This window comes from Hypanus sabinus, chromosome 28 (genome assembly GCF_030144855.1).
Source record: "Hypanus sabinus isolate sHypSab1 chromosome 28, sHypSab1.hap1, whole genome shotgun sequence".
Lineage (NCBI taxonomy): Eukaryota > Metazoa > Chordata > Chondrichthyes > Myliobatiformes > Dasyatidae > Hypanus > Hypanus sabinus.
The window spans coordinates 39,217,894-39,243,182 of NC_082733.1; the positions used below are offsets into that span (position 1 = coordinate 39,217,894).

The following is a 25,289-nucleotide window of genomic DNA, read 5'->3' on the forward strand; positions in this document are numbered from 1 at the left end:
TCTTTACAAAACTGCTCAAGCTCTGTCAGATTGCATGGGGATTGTGAGTGAGTAGCCTTTTTCAAGTCCAGCCACAAATTCTCAATTGGATTGATGTTAGGATTCTGACTTGGCCACTCCAGGATATTAACTTAGTTGTTGTTAAACCATTCCTGTGTAGCTTTGGCTTTATGTTTGGGGTCATTGTCTTGCTGGAAAACAAATCTTCTCCCAAGCTGCAGTTCTCTTACAGACTGCATCAGGTTTTCCTCCAGGACCTCCCTGTATTTTGCTGCATTCATTTCACTCTCTACCTTCACAAGCCCTCCAAGGAATACTTCTCTGAAGCATCCCCACAGTATGATGCAACTACCACCATGCTTAACAATAGGCATAATGTATTTTTGATGACATACAGTGTTTGGCTTATGCCAAACATAGTGTTTAGTCTATTGGTCAAAAAAGCTTAATTTTGCTTTCATCAGATCATCGAACCTTCTTCCAGCTGACTTCAGAGTCTCCCACATGCCTTCAAATAAACTCAAGCTGAGATTTCATGAGAGTTTTTTCAACAGTGGCTTTCTCTTTGCCATTCTCCCATAAAGCTGCTACTGGTGAAGCAGCCAGGCAACAGTTGTATGCGCAGTCTCTCCTATCTCAGCCACTGAAGCTTGTAACTCTTTCAGAGCTGTCATAGGTTTCCTGGTGGCCTCCCTCACTTCTTGCACGGTCACTCAGTTTTTGAGGATAGCCTGTTCTAGGTAGATTTACAGCTGTGCCATATTCTTAACCGATTGACTTAACTGAACTCCAAGGAATATTCAGTGTCTTGGAAATTTTCTTGTATCCATCTCCTGACTTCTGTTTTTCAATAACCTTTTTGTGGAATTGCTGGGAATATTCTTTTGTCTTCATGGTGTAGTTTTTGCCAGTATACGGACTCACCAGCAGTTGGACTTCCAGATAAAGGTGTATTTTTACTACAATCAATTGAAACACCTTGACTGCACATGGTGATCTCCGTTTAACTAATTATGTGACTTCCAAAGCCATCTGACTGCACCAGTGATAATTTGGTGTGTCATATTAAAGGGGGTGAATAATTATGCAATCAACTATTTTGTGTTTTATACTTGTAATTAATTTAGATCACTTTGTTGAAATCTGTTTGCACTTTAACATGAGTCTTTTTTTCTGTTGATCAGTGTCAAAAAAGCCAAATTAAATCCACTGTGCTTCAATGTTGTAAAACAATAAAACATGAAACTTTCAAGGGGGGGGGGAATGAATACCTTTTATAAGCACTGTATACTTGGGGTAGGTTAATCTACTAATGTAGTGCTGTAACATTATTCTCTGGATAGTGCTGAGGTATAGTATTGTCTTCAGATTGTGTTATTAGACGAACTTTATTTGTCACATGCACATCAAAACATACAGTGAAATGTATCGGTTGTGTTGGTGATGGGTTGTGGGCTACCAGCAAGTGTCAATATAAGTGCTTCTGGTGCCAATATAGCACACCCACAACTTATTGACCCTATTTGTACATCTTTGGAATGTGTGAGGAAATCAGTGCATCCAAAAGGACCCCATGGAGTAATGGGGAGAACATACAAACCCTTTACAGGGACCCTGATCTTACCACTGAGGTTGCACTAACTGCTACACTACTGTTGACCACCAGATTTTTGTCAAATTTCTAGCTGAATAAATTTGTTCCCACCACCCCCACACATACAGAGGGCAAAAGAAAACTTGATTTTTTAATTTCAAATGTTATCACAGTCTTAGATCCAAGTGCAATGCTCACTCTGAAATACCCAAATATCTAAACAGCAAATATTTACACCTGCACAAACAGCAATTTAATTGTGGGGAGATGTGACAAGTGTGATTTGAAGTTTATTTTCCAAATGGACAGCAACTCGAAATCATGATCAAGAAGGTATAATGGATTTTCCATTCTGTATGCAAGGGTCAATCGCTGTACCCCTGCTGAGAGAAGTCAATACAGTCTGGAGACTGTATATTGAAATCTTCCGGTAAATACTGTAAATATTAAAGCAAGATGTAATGCTGACACTTTATAAGGCATTGGTCAAACCACACTTGGATTATTGTGGACACTTTTGGGCCGCATATCTGAGTAAGGATGTGCTGCTATAAGAGGAGAGGGTCCAGAGTAGGTTTACAAGAATGATCCTGGGAATTAAAGGGTTAACATATGAAAAGTGATGGTTCTCTGCCTGTACTTTCTGGTGTTTAGAGGGGTGGTGGATGGAATCTCACTGAGACCTATTGAATATTGAAAGGCCAAGACAGAGTGGATATAGGCAGAACGCTTCCAATAGTGGGGAAATCTAGGACCAGAGTACATAGCCTCAGAATAGAGGGATGTCCATTTTCAACAGAGATACGGGGGGGATTTCTTTAGCCAGAGGGTGGTGAATCTGGAATTCATTGCCAGAGATGGCTGTGGAGGCCAAGTCATTGGGTATAACTACAGGTGCCCCCCCCCCCACAAAGGTAAAGCGTTCCTATGAAACCTTTCTTCAGCCAAAATGGCGTAAAGTGAAGAACCATTAACATATGGGAAATTTTATTGTAAAAGCGAAAATCCTCTTTGTAATGTGAAAACAGATTACTAATGTAGGTCTTTTGTTAAAGTGAAGTGGCGTACAGTGAACATTCGTAAAGCGAGGGATACCTGTAAAGTGAAGGTTGATAGGAGTTTTGATTATTAAGGACATCAAAGGTTACAGGGAGAAGGCAGGAGAATGGGATTGAAAGGGAAAATAGATCAACCATCATTGAAAGGTAGAGCAGAATTAATAGGCCAAATGGCTCAATTCTATTCCTATGTCTTATGGTTTTATAAAGCTCCTTGGGTCTGGATAAATATGCTGAGCAATGGAAAAGAGCCAGAGATGCTTAGAAAAATAGAACAGGAAGATCACATGGCTCTTAACATACTCCAATCAGTCTGTCTGAAGGTTCCCATATTAAATTGCACATTGCATGTTTAACCATGCAGAATGCAGAATTATTTGGATGAAGCAAGAGACTAAAATATTAATTCATAAAAAGAGGCAAGTATGAGAATACTTCGTTAAAGCACAGGGTAAAATAAACAGACTGTCAAATTATTTAAAAAATTGAAAGCACTTGCAACATACACATGCCCTTGCATTTTCAAAGGGACCTATAGCCTCAAACATCTACCTTGCATAAACTCAAGAGATTTTGGAGATGTTGGAAATCCAAAGCAAAGCACACAAAATGCTGGAGGAGCTCAGCAGGTCAGGCAACATTCATGGAAATGAACAAAAAGTCGATATTTCAGGCTGAGATGCTTCATCAGGACTGAAAAGGAAGGGGGAAGATGCCGGAATAAAAAGGTGGGTAGAGGGGAAGGAAGATAGCTAGAAGGTGATAAGTGAAACAGGCTGGAGGGAAAGGTAAAGGGCTGGAGAGAAGGCAATCTGATAGGAGAGGAGAGTGGACCATTGGAGGAACAGAAGAAAGAGGATCACCAGGGAGAAGAGGAAAGAGGAAAGAGGCCAAAGTGTAGAATAGAAGAAGAGGGGAGGGAATTTTTTTTAAAACAGAAAACGTATTATTTCTTTAATTTTAATTCAGGGAATTGCATTATTCAGATTTCAAAATGTATCATTCAAAAAAGGTAAATTTACACGTACTTGTTTAAAAGACTTCATAAACTATACCCATGTAGCCATTTTGTGGCCAGTCAATGCAATTACACCCAACAGCTGGCATAGAAAATTTTAAATGGAAATTATCATCACAACAAAGTATATTGGTAAATGGGAGAGAACTCGAAAACAAAATTGTGATAACAGAAAGAGTAACACATTATGCAAAATGCTAAATAATAGAAAGACAAGTGATAATATAGTATGGTTTTGATTTGAATATACAGGAAAAAGCCACATTTCAAAACAGCATGGTTGTCTTTTTCCAAGACCATAAATAAAAACGAAACATCTGGAAAAGCAACCACAATCCCTATACAGTCTACACAAGGATGGTGGCAGAGAATGTATATTCTTTTTTAAAAAATAGTTTATTATTAATCTCTCTATTCTATTGCTTTCTTGGGTCACTGGTCAGCAAATTTGAAAATGTTGCAAGCGCACAAGAAGCTGACAGATCATTCACAGATAAAAACTGCATTATCTTCAACGCTCCAGTCTCCTGGCAGTGAAATCTGTAGAAACACAGTTAAATCCAGAAAAATACACAACCTGTGAGCACAAGATTTGGATGCCCACACAGCATGCCTCTGCAAATTAGTTATGTATTTATCAGGGGCTGATTGCACTTCTTTCCAGCATTTATATATGACTATTAAATTTTGCTTGTTAAGAGTAGCATACAGAGTTAGAAAATAAATTGAAACAATGTATTTTGTGATTGCTTTAAGAAATACAATATTGTCCAATTTATATGGGCATTACTGGGAAAGGCTCTATTCTGCAAAACTACTGACATCGGCGGATTTACTCACCGCCATATACGCATTTGTTCCCACGTAGGTTTTAGCTATCGAATTCACCAGCTGCAAGAGAAAAGGAGAGTGATGATTTAGATAGAAATTATCAATGATTCTGAGGAATATTATCAAGTTTAAAATAGGGTGACTTAGCTCAGCCACACTTAAGGGAAGGTGCTATGAAACCACCCTGCCAACATTTGGTCTAATGCCACAGGACGTCATAGGGTCCAGAATTAATGTTAAACAGCCTGAGGGCCATTTCCTTCTGACCAGATACTATCAGGCTCCCACCTCTGGTAAACCTGTTCCCACCAATGTGATTGAGACGTGCAACATTGCAAGTGTATGATATTTTGAACAAGGCTGTTGCTTTGTGTCCTTTTGCCTTTCAAAAGTTTCTGCACAATTTATTTTGTTGCTCCTTGTTATTTTGTCAACAAACCGTGGATAAGGGTCTGAAAGCAAATAAGTTTTATACAGCTGAGTTTTAGATCAGTTGAACATTGTGCAGGATGGTACCTGGCCCCTCTCCTGGTCACAATCCTAATGGAGAAGGTGCAAGGTTGAGTCCCATATGGTCATGGCAAGAACGTACAAATTCTTTATAGACAGCTGAAACACTTTTCGGCATGGATTGGGGAGGGGAGCTGAAGGGTTTGCTTCTGTGCTGTAGTTCTCTTTGACTCTACGAATGCCACAAGAAAAATCAGCAGCTGATTGCAAATGAGCTCTCCTTGGACACTTCACACCGTCAACCAACGGGAGCCATCCAGCATCTATGAAATCTACCATAACAGGCCCATGTAACTTCGGATTTTCCATAGGAAAAGTATGTACTGGTTTGATTGGGTGAAGATGATTCAGGAGTTAATTAACTACTAACATAAAGAATTCTTGGATTAAGAGCGCCTCCATTTCTTTAAAGAAAGAGCTCTATAGGCACCTAAAGGCAGAAGGCCACAAGTTAAAGAGTATCAGATATAAAAAAACTGCAGGAAGCTCAAAAACTTGCTGACAGTTATAACATGAGTGAGTTCTTTGAAGCTCTCAAAGCTTACTTACAGGGCCAAACGCTCAAGGTCCCACTTAACTAAGAGCATTGCACTCATTAAGTGATCCCCGCCACCGACCCCCCTCCCCCCACTATATCACACTACCCTCTATCATTCAAGGCTGCACAGGAAAACTGTTAACTTTGGCTTTGGAGTGTACAGTAATTGTGATAATTAATATGGGTGGCACGTTAACATAGCGGTTTACAATGCTAATGATCACCAATCGAGGTTCAATTCCCATCCCAGTCTGTACATTCTCCACACGGGTGTCCTCTGGGTTCTCCGGTTTCCTTTCACATTCCAAAGACATATGGTTAGGTTCAGTGAGTTGTGGGCATGTCATGTTGCCGGCAGAAGAGTGGCGACACTTGCGGGCTGTCCAGCACAAACCTCGCTGATTTGACTGGATGCAAACAATGCATTTCACCGTATGTTTCCGTGTCCGTGTGACAAATAAAGGTTATTTTTATCTTATCCTTAGTTTTATCTTAAATAGCCAACTAAATGAATGGAGTCAGAGATAAAGGTGCAGGAATGGAATGGGTTTTAGTCTCCAAAATAATGTATTTGGTGTATTGGCATTTTTCACTTTTGATATTTTGCCGTAGGAACCTAATATCCCTACCACCTCTGATACAACAGGAAGCAGGTTATGCTCAGTCTCATGGCAGTACGAATATATGAGCACATTCAGTCACTTAAGGAAATTGCTGGCATCAATATTAGAGCAAATCAAGATTTTTTTAACCTTGGCCATATGAATGGAAGTTACTGGGTTTTATAACTTGAGACACTGAGTTGCAGAATGGTTACTCACGACAAAGATTTTGGAGCCAGCATTATAAAATATCTTCCTATCCAAATGTCTTCAGCTTCAGATATTGATGTAATAGGTATTGTCAGCAGCCCATATTTTCAATCATGAAATTCTGTTTCGTTCAATATCATACAATTGAAAGTGAACGATTTCCAGAGTAAAATATGACAATAACTGTTTCTGTTTTGGAAACATCTGGAAACTCAATTATTTACTTTCTCATTTGCCGTATTGTGACCGATGCAATGCCATTCATGTGAAATGCTTTTTAATTTGGAAACATTAGACTGCATTGGAGACATTAGACCACTGACTGCCTGGAACAATGAGGTTTTAATTGTGCTGAACTGGGGTGGGATCCCTCTAAGATTAAATCTCAAACTTATATTCTATTATCACCTCAACACTCTGTCATTCACCGCACTAGCCCTGATCACTACCTACCATGATCTGTTGTTGCTCTGGATGCTTGAATAGCTTCAACAGGCACCATCGCCACAGTCCAGAATCTGCATAGATTCTCTAACAGTCAAAATCCTTAAACAGTCAGCATGGTGCCAGCAAGCACCTATTTGACGAGAAAGTCTCCATTTATCTGCTCCCCATTATAATAGATGCACCTCCATCTATCAGGTCCTGATCCTCTGATGGTTTTTTCTTTCAATCTCTAACAGCCTTGGATGAACAAAGCCCCTCACCATCTATAACCATATAACAATTACAGCATAGAAACAGGCCATCTCAGTTCTTCCAGTCCGTGCCAACGCTTACTCTCACCGAGTCCCACTGGCCTGCACTCAGCCCTTAACCCTCCATTCCTTTCCTGTCCATATACCAATCCAATTTTACTTTAAATGACAATACAGAATCTGCCTCTACCACTTCTACTGGAAGCTCGTTCCACACAGCTACCACTCTCTGAGTAAAGAAATTCCCCCTCGTGTTACCCCTAAACTTTTGCCCCCTAACTCTCAACTCATGTCCTCTTGTTTGAATCTCCCCTACTCTCAATTGAAAAAGCCTATCCACGTCAACTCAATCTATCCCCCTCATTATTTTAAATACCTCTATCAAGTCCCCCCTCAACCTTCTACACTCCAAAGAATAAAGACCTAACTTGTTCAACCTTTCTTTGTAACTTAGGTGCTGTAACCAGGTAACATCTAGATCTCAGATGTTCTAATACTGAAACCCCCTTTTACCTGGCCACAAAAATATCTTCTGTTTGCTTTTTAGGCTCTTATTCTCTGCACATCGAGCTAACCTTGGTCTTGCACAGAACTTTTTTTTTGGTGCTTCTGAAGATCATACCAGTGGGACCTACAATTGTAATGATCACTGAGTGGTCATTTGGCATTTCTTTTACAGTGTAATATGATTTCCAGACCAGCATTTTTGACATTCATCTGAGTCTAATCAGAGAAATGTAACTGAAGAGGGTCATAAGCAATTTTCCTCTGTATCCACCTTCAAAATCAATACCCAATGAATCAGATAACAGCCATCCAACAGCAGGAGGCTTTGTTAAATATTTCTCACAATGGTCTGGAAATCACTAGAGCCCCAAAGTACTTTGCCAGTAGCCTTTGACAAGTAAAAGCAGTGAATCCCTACCAAACTCACAGAAAATCTTCCGATAAATTAGATTTTACACCCTGTAGCAAAATAACACAATCTTCCAGTACTGCAAAATTAAGTTGTACATTTTCCAGAATTTTTGAAATCAATGGCAGAATACATGAAAGCAGAAATAATTCCATGACCTTCAATTCAGTGTGGTTATATAAAAAAAACTTTCCCCCCCATTACAATAGCTAGGATATCGCTTATAACGAAGTCAGTTTTCTGAACATCTCAGTCTGAACAAAATTTTCAGTCACAGGGGACCAGCATACTATCATGACACGAGCTGTCTGCTTATACATTGACAAAATGGAGAACATAAAATGCACTGGGGAGAATAGACTTTGACAACTTTTAATATACCACTGACCTTCTATTTCTTCAAAATCTTTGACTGAGTAAAAAGGGCGAACGCAATTCAAATCAACACCAAAGCAAGCTCACAGGTCACCACCACAACTGTCTCAAGGGCCAAAAATGGAAATTAATTAAATTTTGTGCATCGCCTTGTAAATGCCCGCCACTATTGTTGATCTCCACATTAATTTTTATTGCAGGCCTCCACAGTTCCCTAGACACGGCATGCGCTCTGCCCTTCCTATTGTCTGGCCAAACATTTCATATCAAATACGCATTTCAATGAACTGCTCTATTTTTAAATAGTAATTACAATATCAGCATTTTTTTCTGTCATTAAACAATGAACAATCATACTCTGATGAAGGAAAGTCACTCGGAGATTAAATGTGAATAAGTCTCTCCCTGAGCTGGGTGCCTCTGTTGTGGATCTCTTTGACTTGTGGCCAGGTGATTTGAATAAGGATGTCCCCCTGAGCATACCTGTGTGCTCACTCCAAAATCGCACAGCTTGACCTGTCCTCGTGTGTTCACCAACATATTAGAGGGTTTGACATCTGCAGAGGGACAAAAATAGGAGGCAGAAACAATCTCTTTTAAAAGCACCTCAGAATTTAATGATTCTGTAATTACAGCTATGACTCAGTAATGCCGAGGATGAAAGCAACACAAAAGCTATATAGATTAGAGCGACAAGCTTTGCACCTGCTGCACATATTTACAATGCTCCCGAATAACAAGTGTAAGAAAAGGGTTTTCACATAAGCAAATATTCTCATTACAACACAACCACTCAGTATTTATTTGCAAAATAAAAAAAATCAATTAATTAATATCTTTGTTGATGTAACCAAGAAAAATGAATCCTGCATCATTAAAAAAATGTACATTTTTATAATGAAATTATCACCGAGCTCTGCTGGAGGTCCTTACCTCTGTTTCGGCAGCATCTCTCTCCTGCAAGGCATCAGCTCAACCACATTATAATGCAGGAGGGAGCTGTCAATTCTGAGCTAGGAACTTTCAACAGAGCTCTAGAAGCAGGAGTAACCAATGACCCTTTTTAAAAAAAAACAGCTTTATTAACAATTATTAAAATACTGCATCTTTTTTTCCAAGAGTACAACTAATATTATCATCAGTAAGTGGCTTGAACTCTTTAACTCAGCTCAATTCGATGAGGCAACTGAGTTAATCAGACAGCGTCATTAACCCCAAGTGCTTCAATTTTAACTCTGCATGTTAATTTATCATTTTTACATGTGGCAGAGGGATAACTTTAAGCTGATTCTCCTTTTGTGGTAGCCGTTTCAATAAAGATATCAAACAATAAGAATGCTCAAGCTAGTGGTAGCTCTTTATAGCTGATTATTTTTCTAAAGGATTCTGCTACGGGAAACACATTTTTAAGCTTTGTTTACTGATAACAAAGCGCAAATAAGGTAAGTTCACTAACCCATAGTTTACTTAGATTTAATTTTAAATTACCAATTCTCCCTTCCTCCAACCCTGCGATACTCCAGTGAATAAGATGTTTCACACAATGCAGTGTTTTGTGCTTCCAAAGTATAAACAATCTTACTTTGAGGGTGCACGTCTGGTTGGGAGTATAAGTACTAAGCATGAGTGGAATGTACGAACAAACAACAATGCAAGGCTAGTGAGCAAGATGAAATTCCAGCAACTGTAAACATCAAGAGCAGTGTCAGAGCACATAAACTGTTACAGATAATACACTTAGCATTTATGTAATATGATTTAATTCTTTGGCTATTTTATCCAGATCTTCACTTATTACTGTCTGTTTGTCTCTGAATACTGACATTACAGCAGACAGAATTAAGGATCTTATATAGAAACTAGTGGATCTTTTGACTGATGAGATCTCACCATACACAATTTTAGTCATTTTCTTTTCTGGGATAATAGGTCAGGGGATTAGGTGATTTTATTTATTCATTTAGAAGTACAGTGTGGAACAGGTCCATCCAGCCAAACAAGCCATGGCACCCAGCAACCCACCTATTTAACACCAGCCTCATCACAGGTCCATTTACAATGACCAACTGGCCTACTAACCACTACTGTGGGAGGAAACTCACATGGTCATTGAGAGAATGCACAGACTCCTTACAGACAGTGCCAGAATTGAGCTCTGAGGCCCCAAGCTGTAATAGGGTTGGTCTATCCGCTATGCCACCATGGCACCCATTTTCCAAGGCCTTTGCCAAAATCATACAATCACCTGCAAGATGCACCACCTTTATTCTAATTCTTGCCCCTTTGGGCTTCGGCCAGTACCTCTCTACATTGCTGTGGTTAATATTAGGATAAAGCATTGCAGAGGTACACTGTTGCTCCACTGATGTAATTGGATGTCTGAGAAACGCCATCAAAGCCGTTTCACTTTTAAACTTAAGTAGCAATTATTGCCAACCAAGAGGCAGCATGGTTACAAATCGGTTAGTGTAACACTTTACTGTGCCAGCAATTGGGATTCAATTCTGCCGCTGTTTGTATGTTCTCCCTGTATTTGCATGGGTTTCCTCCCACATTCTAAATGTATGTGTTAGTGTTAGTAAGCTGTGGGCATGCTATGTTGATGCTAAGAACACATTTCACTCTATGTTTCAATGTACATGTGACCAATAAAGTTAACCTTTAAATCCTCTTTTCCTCTGTATTTATAACTTTCAAGATTATTTCACAGGACAGTAACTGGTTTGATAGTTGTTGTGATGACTACTTCACTGCAAAAAAACATATTAATTCTGCAGTCAACTCAGCAAAAGTTATTTAAAACAAAACCTGAAATCTAAGTCACTTGTATCAGAAACTAAAGGAAATTTCAGTAGAATAGAATGACTGAAAATATGCTTTCTGAAACCAAAAGCTGAGAGTGTCTTCCACCAAGCGCTGTCGTCACCAGTGTAGTAAATATTCTCAATCTGCCCATAAAGAATAAAGATCTCAAAAATAAATTTAATAGAAGGACTAGATCTGCCCTTTGAAGTGAAAGTTTTGGAAATCTGAAAATCAGTGAAATATCTCACCGTCTCTGCTGTATACTACCAAGAAGGCATTGCCTCATATTAAATAAGGAATTAAATTTTCATTTGATGCTGACCATGTTCAGTTTTAAGTTAAATGTGTGAAAATAAATCAAGTATAATGAATTATCAACACACAGCAAAAAGAGGAAGAGATTTAAACACGCAAGTTTTTAAGAGACTCATCACCTAAGGATGAAACAACGGTGATTTTGAAAGCTTGTAACTATAGCTGGCGCCATTTGATGGAGATGTGGAGGATTAGATCAATACTAATGGTCTTCGATTAATGGGAGTGATCTTATAAATGAGAGAAGTTCATTTCTACCTAAGTGTCTCAATTAATAGGCTTCAAATATAAAATGATGGTTGAAATAAGGCCTGTATTTAAGAGTCTTAGAGTTGTACAACACAGAGGTGGGTCCTTTGGATTAACATGTTCATGCAATGTTTCTGCCTATCTACACAAATTCCATTTAAGACCATAAAACCCAGGAGCAAAATTAGGTCATTCGTCCCATCAAGTCTGTTCCATCATGACTGATATATTATGCCTCTTAACTCCATACTTCTGCCTTCTTCCCATAACCTTTGACACCCTAACTAATTCAAAGAAATAGCTCCAAATTTCATTAGAATTATCACAGTTTTGCTTCTCTGCCTGTTCTGCCAAACTAACTGGAATGCTTAAAACTTTGCCCTGAATGAAGTTTGTTTGAAAGTATTCAGTGTAAATAATCTTTGTTATACACAAGAATTGGCTGTTTGGCTCTTTGCACTGTCTGCCATTTAATATGATCTTTTAACCCAGATCAATTTCCCTGTATTTCGTCCATATTTCTCAATTCCCTATTTATCCAACTCATTTCTGTGCTCTACATCGGTGGTGCTGCATAAATGTAGCCTGTCACTTACACATCTCTCGGCCTGGCTGTACTCGTGGAAGGAGAAAAAGGGTTAAATTTCAGATCAAAGGCTTCTCATAGAACACAGAACAGAGACAATGCTACTGAAGCCTGGCACACTTCTCTGCACAACAAAAGGAGGCTTGGGATGGGTATATATTTCTGTTTATTCCTAACCACTATGTGACAGGTAATGATAAGATTAGGATAGTTTGTGATTTCTGTCATAGTCCATTGGCATTCCCTGTAAAGTTTTGTAGTATTTGGATAAACTGTAACACTCATAAACTGACTGACCCATGGGGCTGGATACAGAAGTGTAACATAGTACAGAAACAGACCCTTTGATTATATAATCCTCACTGACTAGTTTGTTCTCCCCATGTTTCCAACATCTCTCCTCCATATCTGGGGTAGTTTACAATGGCCATCAACTTACCAAACTGCAATTAGTTCTTCAAAATATGGAGGAAACTGGAGCAGTCATGGAAGACATCACTCCCTCTGGCTCCCCATCTCTTTCCCTTTATTCTATGGTCCACTGTCCTCTCCTTGCAGATCCTTCCTTCTTTAGACCTTTACTTCTTCTACCTGTCACCTCCCAGCTTCTCACATAAGTCCCATTCATCCGCACCATCCCCCTTGCCAACTACCTTCCTCATGTCACCCACACTAGCTGTCACCTGCCAGCCAGCAGACGACACAAAGGTAGGTACTCCAGCAACTCCCACTAACCTTTATATTCTGGCTTCTGCCCTCTTCCCTTCCAGTCCTGATGAAGGGTTGTGGCCTGAAATATTGACTGTTAATTTCCCTCCATGGATGCTGCCTGACCTGGTGGATTCCTCCAGCATTTTGTGTGTGTTGCAGCCAGGGAAACCCACATAGTCACATGGAAAATGTGTGGCGTCCACATGGACAGCACCAGAGGTAAGGACTAATCCTAGCTCACTGGAACTGAGGTAGAAACTCTGATAGTGGCACCACTTATTACCCTAACATTTTAAATCAAAACATTAATTTATTGTACATCAAAATTCCACTACTAAAATTGCTGAGCATGTGGCAAAAAAACTGGCTTAACTGGGCATTTGGTTATCCAGTAACTCCAAGCAAAAGTATCTGAGATTGCTGACATTAGAGTTGAAAATCCAGTTTTATACTTATCCAGAGGGCTTAGAAGGATATCCCTTCAGAACAGAGATGAGGATGAATTTCATTAGCCAGAGGGTGGTGAATTTGTGAAATTCATTGCCACAGATGGCTGTGGAGGTCAAGTTATTGGATATACTTAAAATGGAGGTTGATAAGTTCAGAGGGTATGGGTAGAATGGAGTTGAAAGGAAAAATAAATCAGCCATGATGGAATGGCAGAACAGATATGATGGGCTGAATGGTCTAATTCTGCTCCTATCTTTTTTGGAAATGAATAACTAAAGTGTTAACAAAAGGCATTACATACCTCGATGCAAAATCTTTAGGCTCCACAAGTAGGTAAGGCCTTTCACAACCTGGAAGATGAAGAAAGGAGAGAACATTATAAATTGACTATGTATTCCTAAAGATACAGAATCCTGCGGTAACTGCAGGAAATACTCAAGAGTTTCATCAGGTTAAAATGACGACTGAAGACCCAAATAAACAGAAATCCAAATAATCACAATATATACCAATGCTGGCTGTACATTTGTTTATTTATGCTCTTTATGTCCTGTGGCAGTCATCAGAATTGGGAAATTGAAGACTGCTTAGCTTCAGTTGTAAATCTAGGTCCAAACCTGTAAATAACCTTCCCTAAATCCAGAATAAGTGAACAAATGAAAGGTTTGTACAGGAGGAACTTCTTCAGTCCTTGATGTTCCATGTACAAAAATACATTAAAAAATAAATTACTGTTTCTTAAACAGCCAGAATTTCAGACTGAATTTTTGACTTAGTGAACTTATATTTATTTTTAAATTTAGAGATACAGCACAGTATCAGGCCCTTTTGACCCAACAAGCCCACACCACCCAATTCCACCCATGTGACCAATTAACCTACTACAACGTATGTCTTTGGAATAAGAATGTGGGAGAAAACCAGAGTACCCAGAGGAAACACACACAGTCACGGGAAGAACATATAAACTCTTTACATACAGCAGCAATAACTGAACCCAGGCCGCTGGTGTTATAGCATTAAAATAACTGCTATGCTACAGTGCTGCACCACACATTGCCAAGTTGAGATCCACATTTTGTTCTCCTTTGCATAGTATAGCAGAAATAAGGTGTTGATGTGTTACTCTGTTAATGTTGCAATGTCATTTACGGTAATCATATCCAGGTCGGTGCTGTGAAATATTAGAGATTTGCTCTCTGAAAAGATCTAAATGATCTCAATGGCTGAGTGTGTTTTGATTGAGCCAGACCCTACCAAATAAACACAGCAACTCTATACAGCCAATACAGCAAATGTTGTGACACATTCTGGAAGGGTTAAGTGAAGTCTATTTGATGTAGGTTAAAGCAAGCTTGATCTGGCAAGATTCCAGTGAGGCAGTACAGAATACTGCTTGGCCTTTTATGCTATGGATGAAGCTGCAACATCTAGATCTTACTTGTTTTTTCATACATTTTATCTCAGGTGTGCTGAAAAAGCACATTCTTCTAAAATTAATCTTAAACATATTATAAGGAGCTATATCCATTTATTCTCCTTTTACATTTAAGAAAACGTCAAAAATGGCTGACGAAAATTTACGTGTTCATCTAACTAAAAGCTTTAATTTCTTAAATGTCTGTTGGAAATTCCTTCACTCTTAGCAAATCAAGGTAAATATACACTGCTTTCTGATAGATTCACTCTATCAATAGAGCAGCAATGCCAGAGATACTGTGGAGAGTTGAGGACACACCTCAACACAACATGGAAACAAACCTCCTCTCCATGGACTCTGTCTGCACTCCCACCCACCCCAGACATGTTCTCTTCTCTCCTCTCCTCTCCCATCATGTAGAAGATATAAAAGCCTGAAAGCACATACTGTCAGGCTCAAGGCAAACATCTATCTCACTCTTATGAGATTATTGAACAGTTCCTCAGTCCATTAGATTCTTGACCTCACAATCTACCTCATTATGGCCTTGCACTTTATTGTCTCACTGCACTGCACTTTCTCTGTAACTGTAATACTTTATTCTGCATTAATATTTAGATTTTTTTTTATCACATGCTCACCGAAACACACAGTGAAATGCATCATTTGCATTAACTACCAACATACTCGAAGATGTATGTACTGGAGTCAGCCTGCAAGTGTCATTGCACATTTTGGTGCTGACATAGCATCATCACAATGTTCAGGATAACAACTTTCTATTCTGTTATTGTTGTTCCTTGTACTACTTCAATGCATTATGGTAATAAAATGATCCTTATTAAAGCCATAAGACACATGAACAGAATTAGGCCATTCAGCCCAGCAAATCTGCTTCAACATTCCATCAAGGGTGTTTATCATCCCTCTTAATCCCGTTCACCTGCTTTCTTCCCATAACTTTTGATGCCGACTAATCGTGAAACTTATCAACCTCCACTTTAAATATACCCACTCTATCTAAGCCTCTCAATATTCAATAGGTTTCAGTAAGATCTATCCTTGCGTACAGGCCCAGAGTCATCAAAGAATTAAACTTTTCATTTCAGGAATCATTCTCGTGAACCTCCAGAGGAACCTCTCGCAACGCTAGCATATCTTTTCTTAAATAAGGTGCCCAAAACCGCTCACAATACTCCGTGCAGTCTGACCAATGCCATATAAAGCCTTAGCATTACATCCTAGCTTTTATAGTCACGTCCTCTTGAAAAGAATGCTAACATTGCATTTGCCTTTCTTACCACCGACTCAGCCTGCAAGTTAACCTTTAGAGAATTGTACATGATTCCCAATTCCCTTCGCAGTTTAGATTTTTAATTTTCTCCCTGTTTAGAAAATAGTCTACAACTTTATTCCTTCTACCAAAGTGCATGACCATACTCTTCCCTACACTATTCCATATGCCACTTCTTTGCGAATTTCTCCTAATCTGTCAACTTTTAAAAGTTGAAATCAAAATTGCATCCACCCCTTGCACTGGCAGTTCATTCCACATTCTCACCATCCACTGAGCAAGGAAGTTTCCCCTTATGTTCCCCTTAATATCTTTCTCCCTTAATCCATCATCTCTAGTTGTACTCTCACCTAATCTCAGTGCAAAAAACCTGCTTACATTTACCCTAACTGTACCCTTCATAATTTTGTATACCTCTATCAAATTTCCGCTCAGTCTTCAATTTACTAGGGAATAAATTTCCAACCTATTCAATCTTTCCTTACAACTGACCTCCAGTCCTGGCAACATTCTTGTCAATTTTTACTGTAATCTTTCAACCTTGTTTACATCTTTCCTGTAGGTAGGTGACCAAAACTGCACATAGTACTCTAAATTAGGCCTCAACAACATGTTGTACAACTTCAACATAATATCACACTGCCTTACCTTCATCAACTTTCCTGGTAACTTTGTCAAAAATCTCTATCAGATTGATTAGACACAACCTACCAGGAACAAGGCCATTCTTACTAGCTTTAATCAGTCCCTATCTATCTAGATACTCGTACATCCAGACCCTTAGGATACCTTTCAATAACTTTCCCACTACTGATATCAGGCTTACCAGCCTACAATTTTCTGGTTTACTCTTAAAGCTTTTCTTAAACAGTGGAACAACATTAACTATCCTGCAATCCTCCGGTACCTCACTTATCACTAAGGATGATTTAAATATCTCTGCCTGGGCCCCTGCAATTTCACAGGGTCCAAAGGAACTCCCCATCAGGCCCTGGAGATTCATCTACCTTAACTTAGCTCAAGGAAACAAACACTTGCTGCTGTGTAATCTGTATAGGTCCATGACTTTGCTGTTGTTTTGCCTCACTTCTATAGACTGTATCCATCTCTCAAGTAAATACAGATGCAAAACATCCATTTGAGATCTCCCTTTTGGTTCCACACATAGATTACCATTCTGATTTTCCAGGACCAATTCTGTCCCATTCAATCCTTTTGTTCTTAACCTATCTGTAGAAGCCCTTAGGATTCTCTATCACCTCATCTGCCAGAGTAACCTCATGCCTTCTTTTAGCCCTCCTTACTTGTTTTTTAGTGTTCTCTTGCATTTCTTATACTCTTCAAGTACCCCCTTTGTTCCTATCTGCTATTACCTCCCTCCAGGCCCTCAATATCTCTCAAAAACCAAGGTTCTCTAAATAAATTATCCTTGCCTATATTCTGATAGGTATATACAAGCTTTGTACTCTCAAAAATTCACTTTTGAAGATCTTCTGCTTACAACATCATCAGAAAACAGCCTGTTCCAATCAAAATTAGCCTTTCTCCAATTTGGAATCTCAACTGAGGACAAGACCTATCCTTTTGCCATAATTACCTTGAAACTAATGGCATTATGATCACCAGATTTAAAGTGTTCCCCACACAAACTTCTGTCACCTGTCCTGGCTCATTCCCTAAAAGGAGATCAAGTATTACACATGCTCTCTTTGGGACTTCTGTGTACTGACTAAGGAAACTTTCTTGAACGCATTTGACAAACTCTATCCCATCTAGTCCTTTTACAGTATGGGAGTCCCAGACAATATGAATTAAGTTAAAATCATCTACTATCACCTTATGTTTTTTGCAACAACCTGGAATCTCTCTACAAATTTGTTCCTCTAAATCCCACTGACTGTTGGACAATCTTTAATGTAGCCCCATTAACATGGTCATACCATTCTTATGCCTCAGTTCCACACATAAAGCCTCACTACACGAGTTTTCCAGTCTATCCTGATGGAGCACTGCCATGACATTTTCCGACTATGAATGCCACCCTTCATCCATTAATCGCTCCCGCTCTGTCGCAACTAAGACAACAGAAAACTGAAATATTGAGTAGCCAGTCCTGTCCCTCTTGCAAGTCTCACTAATGGCTACAATGTTATAATTCCACGTGTTGACCCATGCCCTGAGCTCATCTGTCTTTCTTGCATTGAAATATATGCAACTGAGAAGTTTGTCCCACCATGCTCAACCTTTTGATTCCTGACTTGTCTGACATCTTAACAACATCTGCCTACTCCACTATCTGTTCTGGCACTCTGGTTCCAATCCCCTTGAAAGTCTAGTTTAAATCCCACCCTCCATGCAGTACTTTTGTTCTATTTACAGAAACGGAAAAGGTACGAAAGAGTCAATTAAAAATGACACACAAAGACTAACAGCCAATATGCAAAAGAAGACAAACTGTGAAAAAGAAAGTAAAAAAGTAATTCCGAGAACATGAGTTGCAGAGTGCTTGAAAGTGACTCGGTATCCGTTCAGAGTTGAGGTGAGTGAAGTCATCCAAGCTAGTTCAGGAGTCTGTTAGTTGAAGGGTTATAACTGTTCCTGAACTTGGTGCTGTGGGATCTAAGGCTCCTGTACCTCCTTCCCAATGGCAGCAACAAGCGGAGAGCATGGCCTGGATGATGAGGTTCCTTGATGATGTGCAATGGGAAATGTGTTAAAAGTGTAGGCAGATATATAAGCTTCAATTTTATAGTAGCTATATTGTATTCCCACAAAAAAACTCATCGCTAATCTCTAAAAGCAGCTGAACTAAGGAGTTGCAAAAAAGGAAATCAATGGTATTTCAACATTTATTCAAGATATTGGATGAAAAGCTTCCTTTAAAATGTTATCAATTTTTCTACAGTTAACATTGATTCTTCATTGAGTTCCTTCAATTTGTAATGGTTAGCTTTATGTATATCAAAGAGAGTCTGTAATTTTTTTTAAAATGGGCAATAGCAGAACATTACAATGGAAGTTCTTTACTCTATTGAAACATACAATGTAACTTGACTGAAGAGTGAATAAACTGCATTCTGGAGAGGGAAAGATAATGGAAGAATATGACAAGTAAATAAGACAATTAGCTAGACCTAGGAAGAAATACCCTGTTTGGACTATAGTCTTTTCTTGTGCAAAACTTATTTTGCCTGTTTAATACCCAAAATTCACTGATACAATTGCAGGACAATTTAACATAATAAACTAGATGCATTAGGTGAAAGAACACAACAAAACTGACAAATATCCACAACAATATCATTTACCATAATGGCCAAACACTACTTAAGAAGGGTGAGTTGACATGGGACCCAAACCAGCATGCTTCATGTTGTTTTTGACATTTTACTGAGTTATGTGAAATAAGAAATTCTTTAAAAGTTGAAGTAAATGGAATTCAACCATCAAGGGCATCTTTAAAAGGCGATGACTCAAAAAGACTGCAAGTGTCATTAAGGACTCCACCACCCAGGCCATGCCCTCTTCTCATTCCTATCATCAGAGAGGAGCTATAGGAGGCTGAAGACACAGACTCAATGCTTTAGGGGCAGTTTCTTCTCCTCTGCCATTAGATTGCCGAACAGTTCATGAACCAAAGAATACTAACTCACTATTTTGTTCTTTTTGGTCTACTTACTTTTTATATATTTTTAAATTGTAATTTATAGTGCATTTTATGTATTGCACTGTGTTGATGCTGCAAAACAACAAATTTCATGAAGTATGTCAGTGATAATAAACTTGATTCTGATTTGTAGCAACCAAGGGGTTAGATTCAGAGTTGGGAAGGTGCAAGTCTAATTTATGCCTGTATTTCCAATAGTAAACCTAAGGAACAATACACACATTTCTCAAGGAGTTCAACATAGTTTCTCAAAAACACCAAGCATATGGCAGAGAATGGCACCAATGCACACTGGATTATTTGCTTAATGGTCATTGTGGTTTTTTAAAAGATTTTTTTTGTTTACTTTGGTGGTCAGAGAGGAATCTCCCCAAGTTTTTCCCCCCAAAATTATTATTTTTTAATCAGTTCATTTAGTTCTCCCAGGGGGTTACATGCCTGGAGGTGGGAGGAAAAAGGATAATGATGTCTAATTGTAACATGACTGTATAAGACAGGCCCGATGGACCATCTAGTCTGCTCCAGTCCATCACAGTTTTAGGTTCAATTGCTTATTACCTTGGTCAGAAATAGCTATGTTTTTGTATTCAAAATTCAAGATTGTTTAATGACATTTCCAGTACATGTTTAAGGGAGAACAAAATAATTGTTACTTGAGATCCCATGCAGTACAAAGAAAACACAATAAGATAAAGAATATAATAATAAAAAAACACAATAAATATAAATTTATCTACCTTATATGCATAGATTGGTTGTATGATATCATGATGCAAATTTCTGCATTCCTTTGTGATATATTGTGGAAAATAGAGCTGGAGCAGACTGAGCAGAAAATGCAGTCAAAGAAAATTCTGCATTGCAAATGAGATGGAAATTTGCCTAATGTTGAACTGACATTTATTAATAAATTCCCAAAGCAGAACACTGTAAGTAGAATGACAAGGGAACAGTTTGGAATAGTTCTTGTTACTGCAAGCTGTGTAAAATAAACAAAACCAGCAAGTAGATGGAAATCATGAAATTAACATCGAATGATAAAAAAAATTGAAATCATGCACAACCCTTGTACTTTCCAGCACAATTTATGGATAATACAATATTTTGAAAAGTAGGCACTGATGATGCACATATTAACCTTTACCAAAACCACTTGTGGGATTTAAACTGAAAATTTCCCTGAATTAAAGCACACTGAATTTGTACGCTTAGAAGAAACATTTCATGAGGAAGCTTATGAAAAGCTAGCCAATCCTGAGAAAGACCTTCTTTTGTTCATCTTGTACTGTAACTAATGCTCAGTGATATTCATCTTCAGTCCTCTCTCCTCTTTTCTTGGTGTCAAATACTTCCAAAACTTAAGTGAAAGAAATTGTTAGGACAGGTTTTATTAATCAAATATTTTCAAAAACCAGTGCCTGACCTGCCGAGCATCTCCAGCATTTGGTGTGCGTTGCTCTGGAGTTCCAGCATCTGCAGAATCTCTTGTGTTTATGAATTGCTACAGCAAACAATTATGAAGGGGATCACAAACACTTGCATTTCTTAACACAGTCTTTTCGGCATGGAAACAGGCCTTATGGGCTGAAGTGTCTGTTTAGCTGTTTATTCTCCAACTACTCAGTTTTGCAGCACCTCTAAAATTTGCCAAGTATGCCCACAGAAAAAGAATCTCAGGGTTGCAAGTTCTTTGATAATAAATTTTACTTTGAAATTTAAACACATTTCTATTTCACTTTCTCTCATGCACCTAATTTTTTTTTTGTAAGTGCCTAATCTATTTACCTCACCACTTCCCGTGGTAGAAAGTTCCATTGCAATGACAAACATCACTATGGAAGGTTATTTCTCTCAAGGTTTTATTAGTAATTACAATGTGCTTGTCTCCCTATGTGTTGGGTTCTGTCAGTACTGAAAATATTCTCCTAATCTCCCCTGTCCACAATTTTATAAGATACAGTGCCTATAAAAAGTATTCAACCACCCTTCCCACTCCGGAAGTTTTTATGATCTATTGTTTTACAACATTAAGTCACAGTGGATTTAATTTGGCTTTTTTGTCACTGATCAACAGGAAAAAAACCCTTTTATGTCAAAGTGAAAACAGATCTCTACAAAGTGATCTAAATTAATTACTAATATAAAACATAAAATAATTGATTGTATGAATATTCACCCTCAAGTCAATATTTAGTAGATGTACCTTTGGCAGCAATTACAGCCTTGAGTCTGTGTCGATAGGTCTCTACCAGCTTTGCATATCTGGACACTGCAACTTTTTCCCACTCTTCTTTACAAAACTGTTCAAGCTCTGTCAGATTGCACGGGGATAATGAATGAACAGCCCTTTTCAAGTCCAGCCACAAATTCTAAATTGGATTGAGGTCTGGACTCTAACTTGGACATTAACTTTTTTGTTTTTAAGCCATTCATTCCTGTGTAGTTTTGGCTTCATGCTTGGGGTCAATGTCTTGCTGGAAAACAAATCTTCTCACAAATCGCAGTTCTATTGTAGATGGCATCAGGTTTTCATCCAGGATTTCCCTGTATTTTGCTGCATTCATTTTACCCTCTTCCTACACAAGCCTTCCAGCACTGCTGCAGTGAATATCCCCACAGCATGATGCAGCCACCACCAAGCTTGAAGGTAGGATGGTGTGTTTTTAATGAAACATAGTGTGTCATCTGATGGCCAAAAAGCTCAATTTTGGTTTCATCAGATCATAGAACCTTCTTCTAGCTGACTTTAGAATCTCCCACATGCCTTCTGGCAAACTCAAGCCAAGATTTCATGCCAGCTTTATCAATAGTCTTTCTCATTGCCACTCTCCCATAAAGCTGTGACTGTTGAAGCACTCGGGCAACAGGCGAGTCTCTCCCATCTCAACCACTGAAGCTTTTAACTCTGCTAGATCTGTCATAGGTCTCTTGGTGGACTCCCTCACTGGTCCCCTTTTTGCATGGTCAGTTTTTGAGGACAGCCTGATCTAGGCAGATTTACAGATGTGCCATATTCTTTCCATTTCCTGACTGTACTTCAAGGGATATTCAGTGACTTGGAAATTTTCTTGCATCCATTTCCTGGCTTGTGCTTTTCAATAACCTTTTTTGTGGAGTTGCTTGAAGTGTTCTTTTGTCTTCATGGTGTAGTTTTTGCCAGGATACTGACTCACCAGCAGTTGGATCTTCCAGAAGCAGGTATATTTTTACTACAATCAATTGAAACACCTTGACTGCACATGGTCTCCAAAAACAGATCTCCATTTGACTAATTATGTGACTTCTAAAACCCATTGATTGAACCAGCGATGATTTGATATGTCATTTTAAAGGGGGGGGGGGGTTGAATACTTATGCAATCAGTTAATTTGTGTTTGATATTTGCAATTATTTTAGTTCACTTTGTAGAGATCTGTTTTCACGCTGACATGAAACAGTCTTTTTCTGTTGATCAGTGTCAAAAAAGCCAAATTAAATCCACTGTGATTCAATGTTGTAAAACAATAAAACACGAAAACTTCCAAGGAAGATAGTTTATAGGCACTGTATCTATTTTTCATTTTACTTTCTTTGCCTCAGCTATATTAATAATCTTTCTAAGTTTCTATCATTGAATTAATTTTTCTATTTTCTTTTGGTTAAAAACTGAGGAAGAATAGTTATTAAATACTTCAAGCATTTCTCTGCAAATTTATTTTGCTCATTCTATTGCAGTCCCTCAATTTCCATTTGTTATTTATGTGTCTATGGGAAAGTTTATTCTTTAACATTCTTTCATAAAGTAATTTTTAAATTTCTGTTTGCCTAATAGTATACTTTAAATGTTTTTTCTAAGTTTCTTTTATTCCATTGTTCAACTATTATGTCTTTTCCTTTAGATTTGACATTATTGAATCTGCACTGACTTGTATTATTGTAGACCTAATCATACTGCATTGTGATCAATATTATTACGATCAAACACAAAGGAAATCTGCAGATGCTGGAAATTCAAACAACACACACAAAATGCTTGGTCTCGGCCCGAAACGTCGACAGTGCTTCTCCTTATAGATGCTGCCTGGCCTGCTGTGTTCCACCAGCATTTTGTGAATATTATTACCATGCTCTCCTACTCTTCTTACTGGATCTTTGTGGACCTTGGCAGACCTCTAGTATTCTTGAGCAACAAATCATTCTTCAAGTGGACATTAGCAGATGATTAAATTCCATATTTAAACACTAAAAAAGTGTGAAGAGTTTGAATGTGTGCACAGAACTTATAAGGTAATGCATTTTCCAAGTTCACTGGTATTTTAAAAACATGAAAATTTGAAGTAAATAGTTTGGTTTGTGAAAATAACATGCATGTGTTTACTACTCTAACAATGTCATAAAATATTGTATAAATCATTCAACTGCTTTTAGGCCATCAGACAAGGGAGCCTCTGCTCCTGGACTTACCCAGTATAGGAAACATCCTCTCCATATCCAGTCTACCTCAGCCTTTCAATATTCTATAGGTTTAAATGAGATCTCCTCCCACATTCTTCTAAACCCCAATGAGTATAGGCCTAAAGCCAACATACATATCCTTTCATTCCCCGGATTATTTTTGTGAACCTCTTCTGGACACTCTCCAATGCCATCTTTGTTACCATAATTTGGACAAGTAACTCATAATTAAATATGCTTAGCAAAAATTCTTCTGGTAAGAAAATCAAATCGTTTTCTGTGCTAAATTACTTAATAAAGACGTAACTTTCACAAAACGAGCATTGTTTGATTACTTCTAGTTATCAATTGTCATTAGAACATTAATTGTGGTACACTGCACTGTAGTTCAAAGTTAAAAAGTAAATTTATTATTTAAGTATGCATATGTCACCACATACCACCTTGAGATTCATTTTCTTGTGGGCATTCACAGTAGAACAAAGAAATACAATAGAATCAACAAAAACTACACACAAACATAGACAAACGATAGTGCAAAAGAAGACATACTGTGCAAATACAAACTATAATAGAAAATAAATAAATAATATGAGAATGTGAGTTGTGGAGTCCTTGAAAGTGAGCCCATAGGTTGTGGAATCAGGTTAGCGTTGAGATGGGTGAAGTTATCTGCTCTGGATTATTCAAGTAATCAATCCAAGAACAGGATGGAAGGGAAGCACATGAAAGTAAATAGAATGAAGAAACAGTGAAAGCTCTTGTGCAGTCTTCTAATGACTTGAGTCCTTTTTTGGCTCACAGCTCTCATACATAACCACAGTCAGCCCTGTGAAACTGCCCAAAGATGTCAACAGAGAGAAAGAAAACAAGAATAGCACCTTAAAAAACAAAGAGTTTACCCAAAAATATTTAATGTGCTTATTGAAGTGGTAATTGAGATTCACAAGTAAGATGCACTGATGCTCAAACTTTTGTTTGTCGACTCAATAATCAATATGTGTATTT

General features: G+C 38.2%; 1 protein-coding gene across 2 annotated transcripts in view; it reads right to left on the reverse strand.

Moving 5' to 3' along the window:
* Positions 1–25,289, reverse strand: part of map2k5 (mitogen-activated protein kinase kinase 5) — a 318,051-nt gene that overhangs the window by 110,517 nt on the left and 182,245 nt on the right. For both annotated transcript variants that reach the window (XM_059953007.1, XM_059953006.1), the window contains exons 13-15: positions 13,768–13,816; positions 8,834–8,907; positions 4,511–4,561 (exon numbers count right to left, since the gene is read on the reverse strand). In XM_059953007.1, coding sequence (XP_059808990.1) covers positions 4,511–4,561; positions 8,834–8,907; positions 13,768–13,816 — 174 coding nt within the window. The remainder of the gene's footprint in view (positions 1–4,510; positions 4,562–8,833; positions 8,908–13,767; positions 13,817–25,289) is intronic.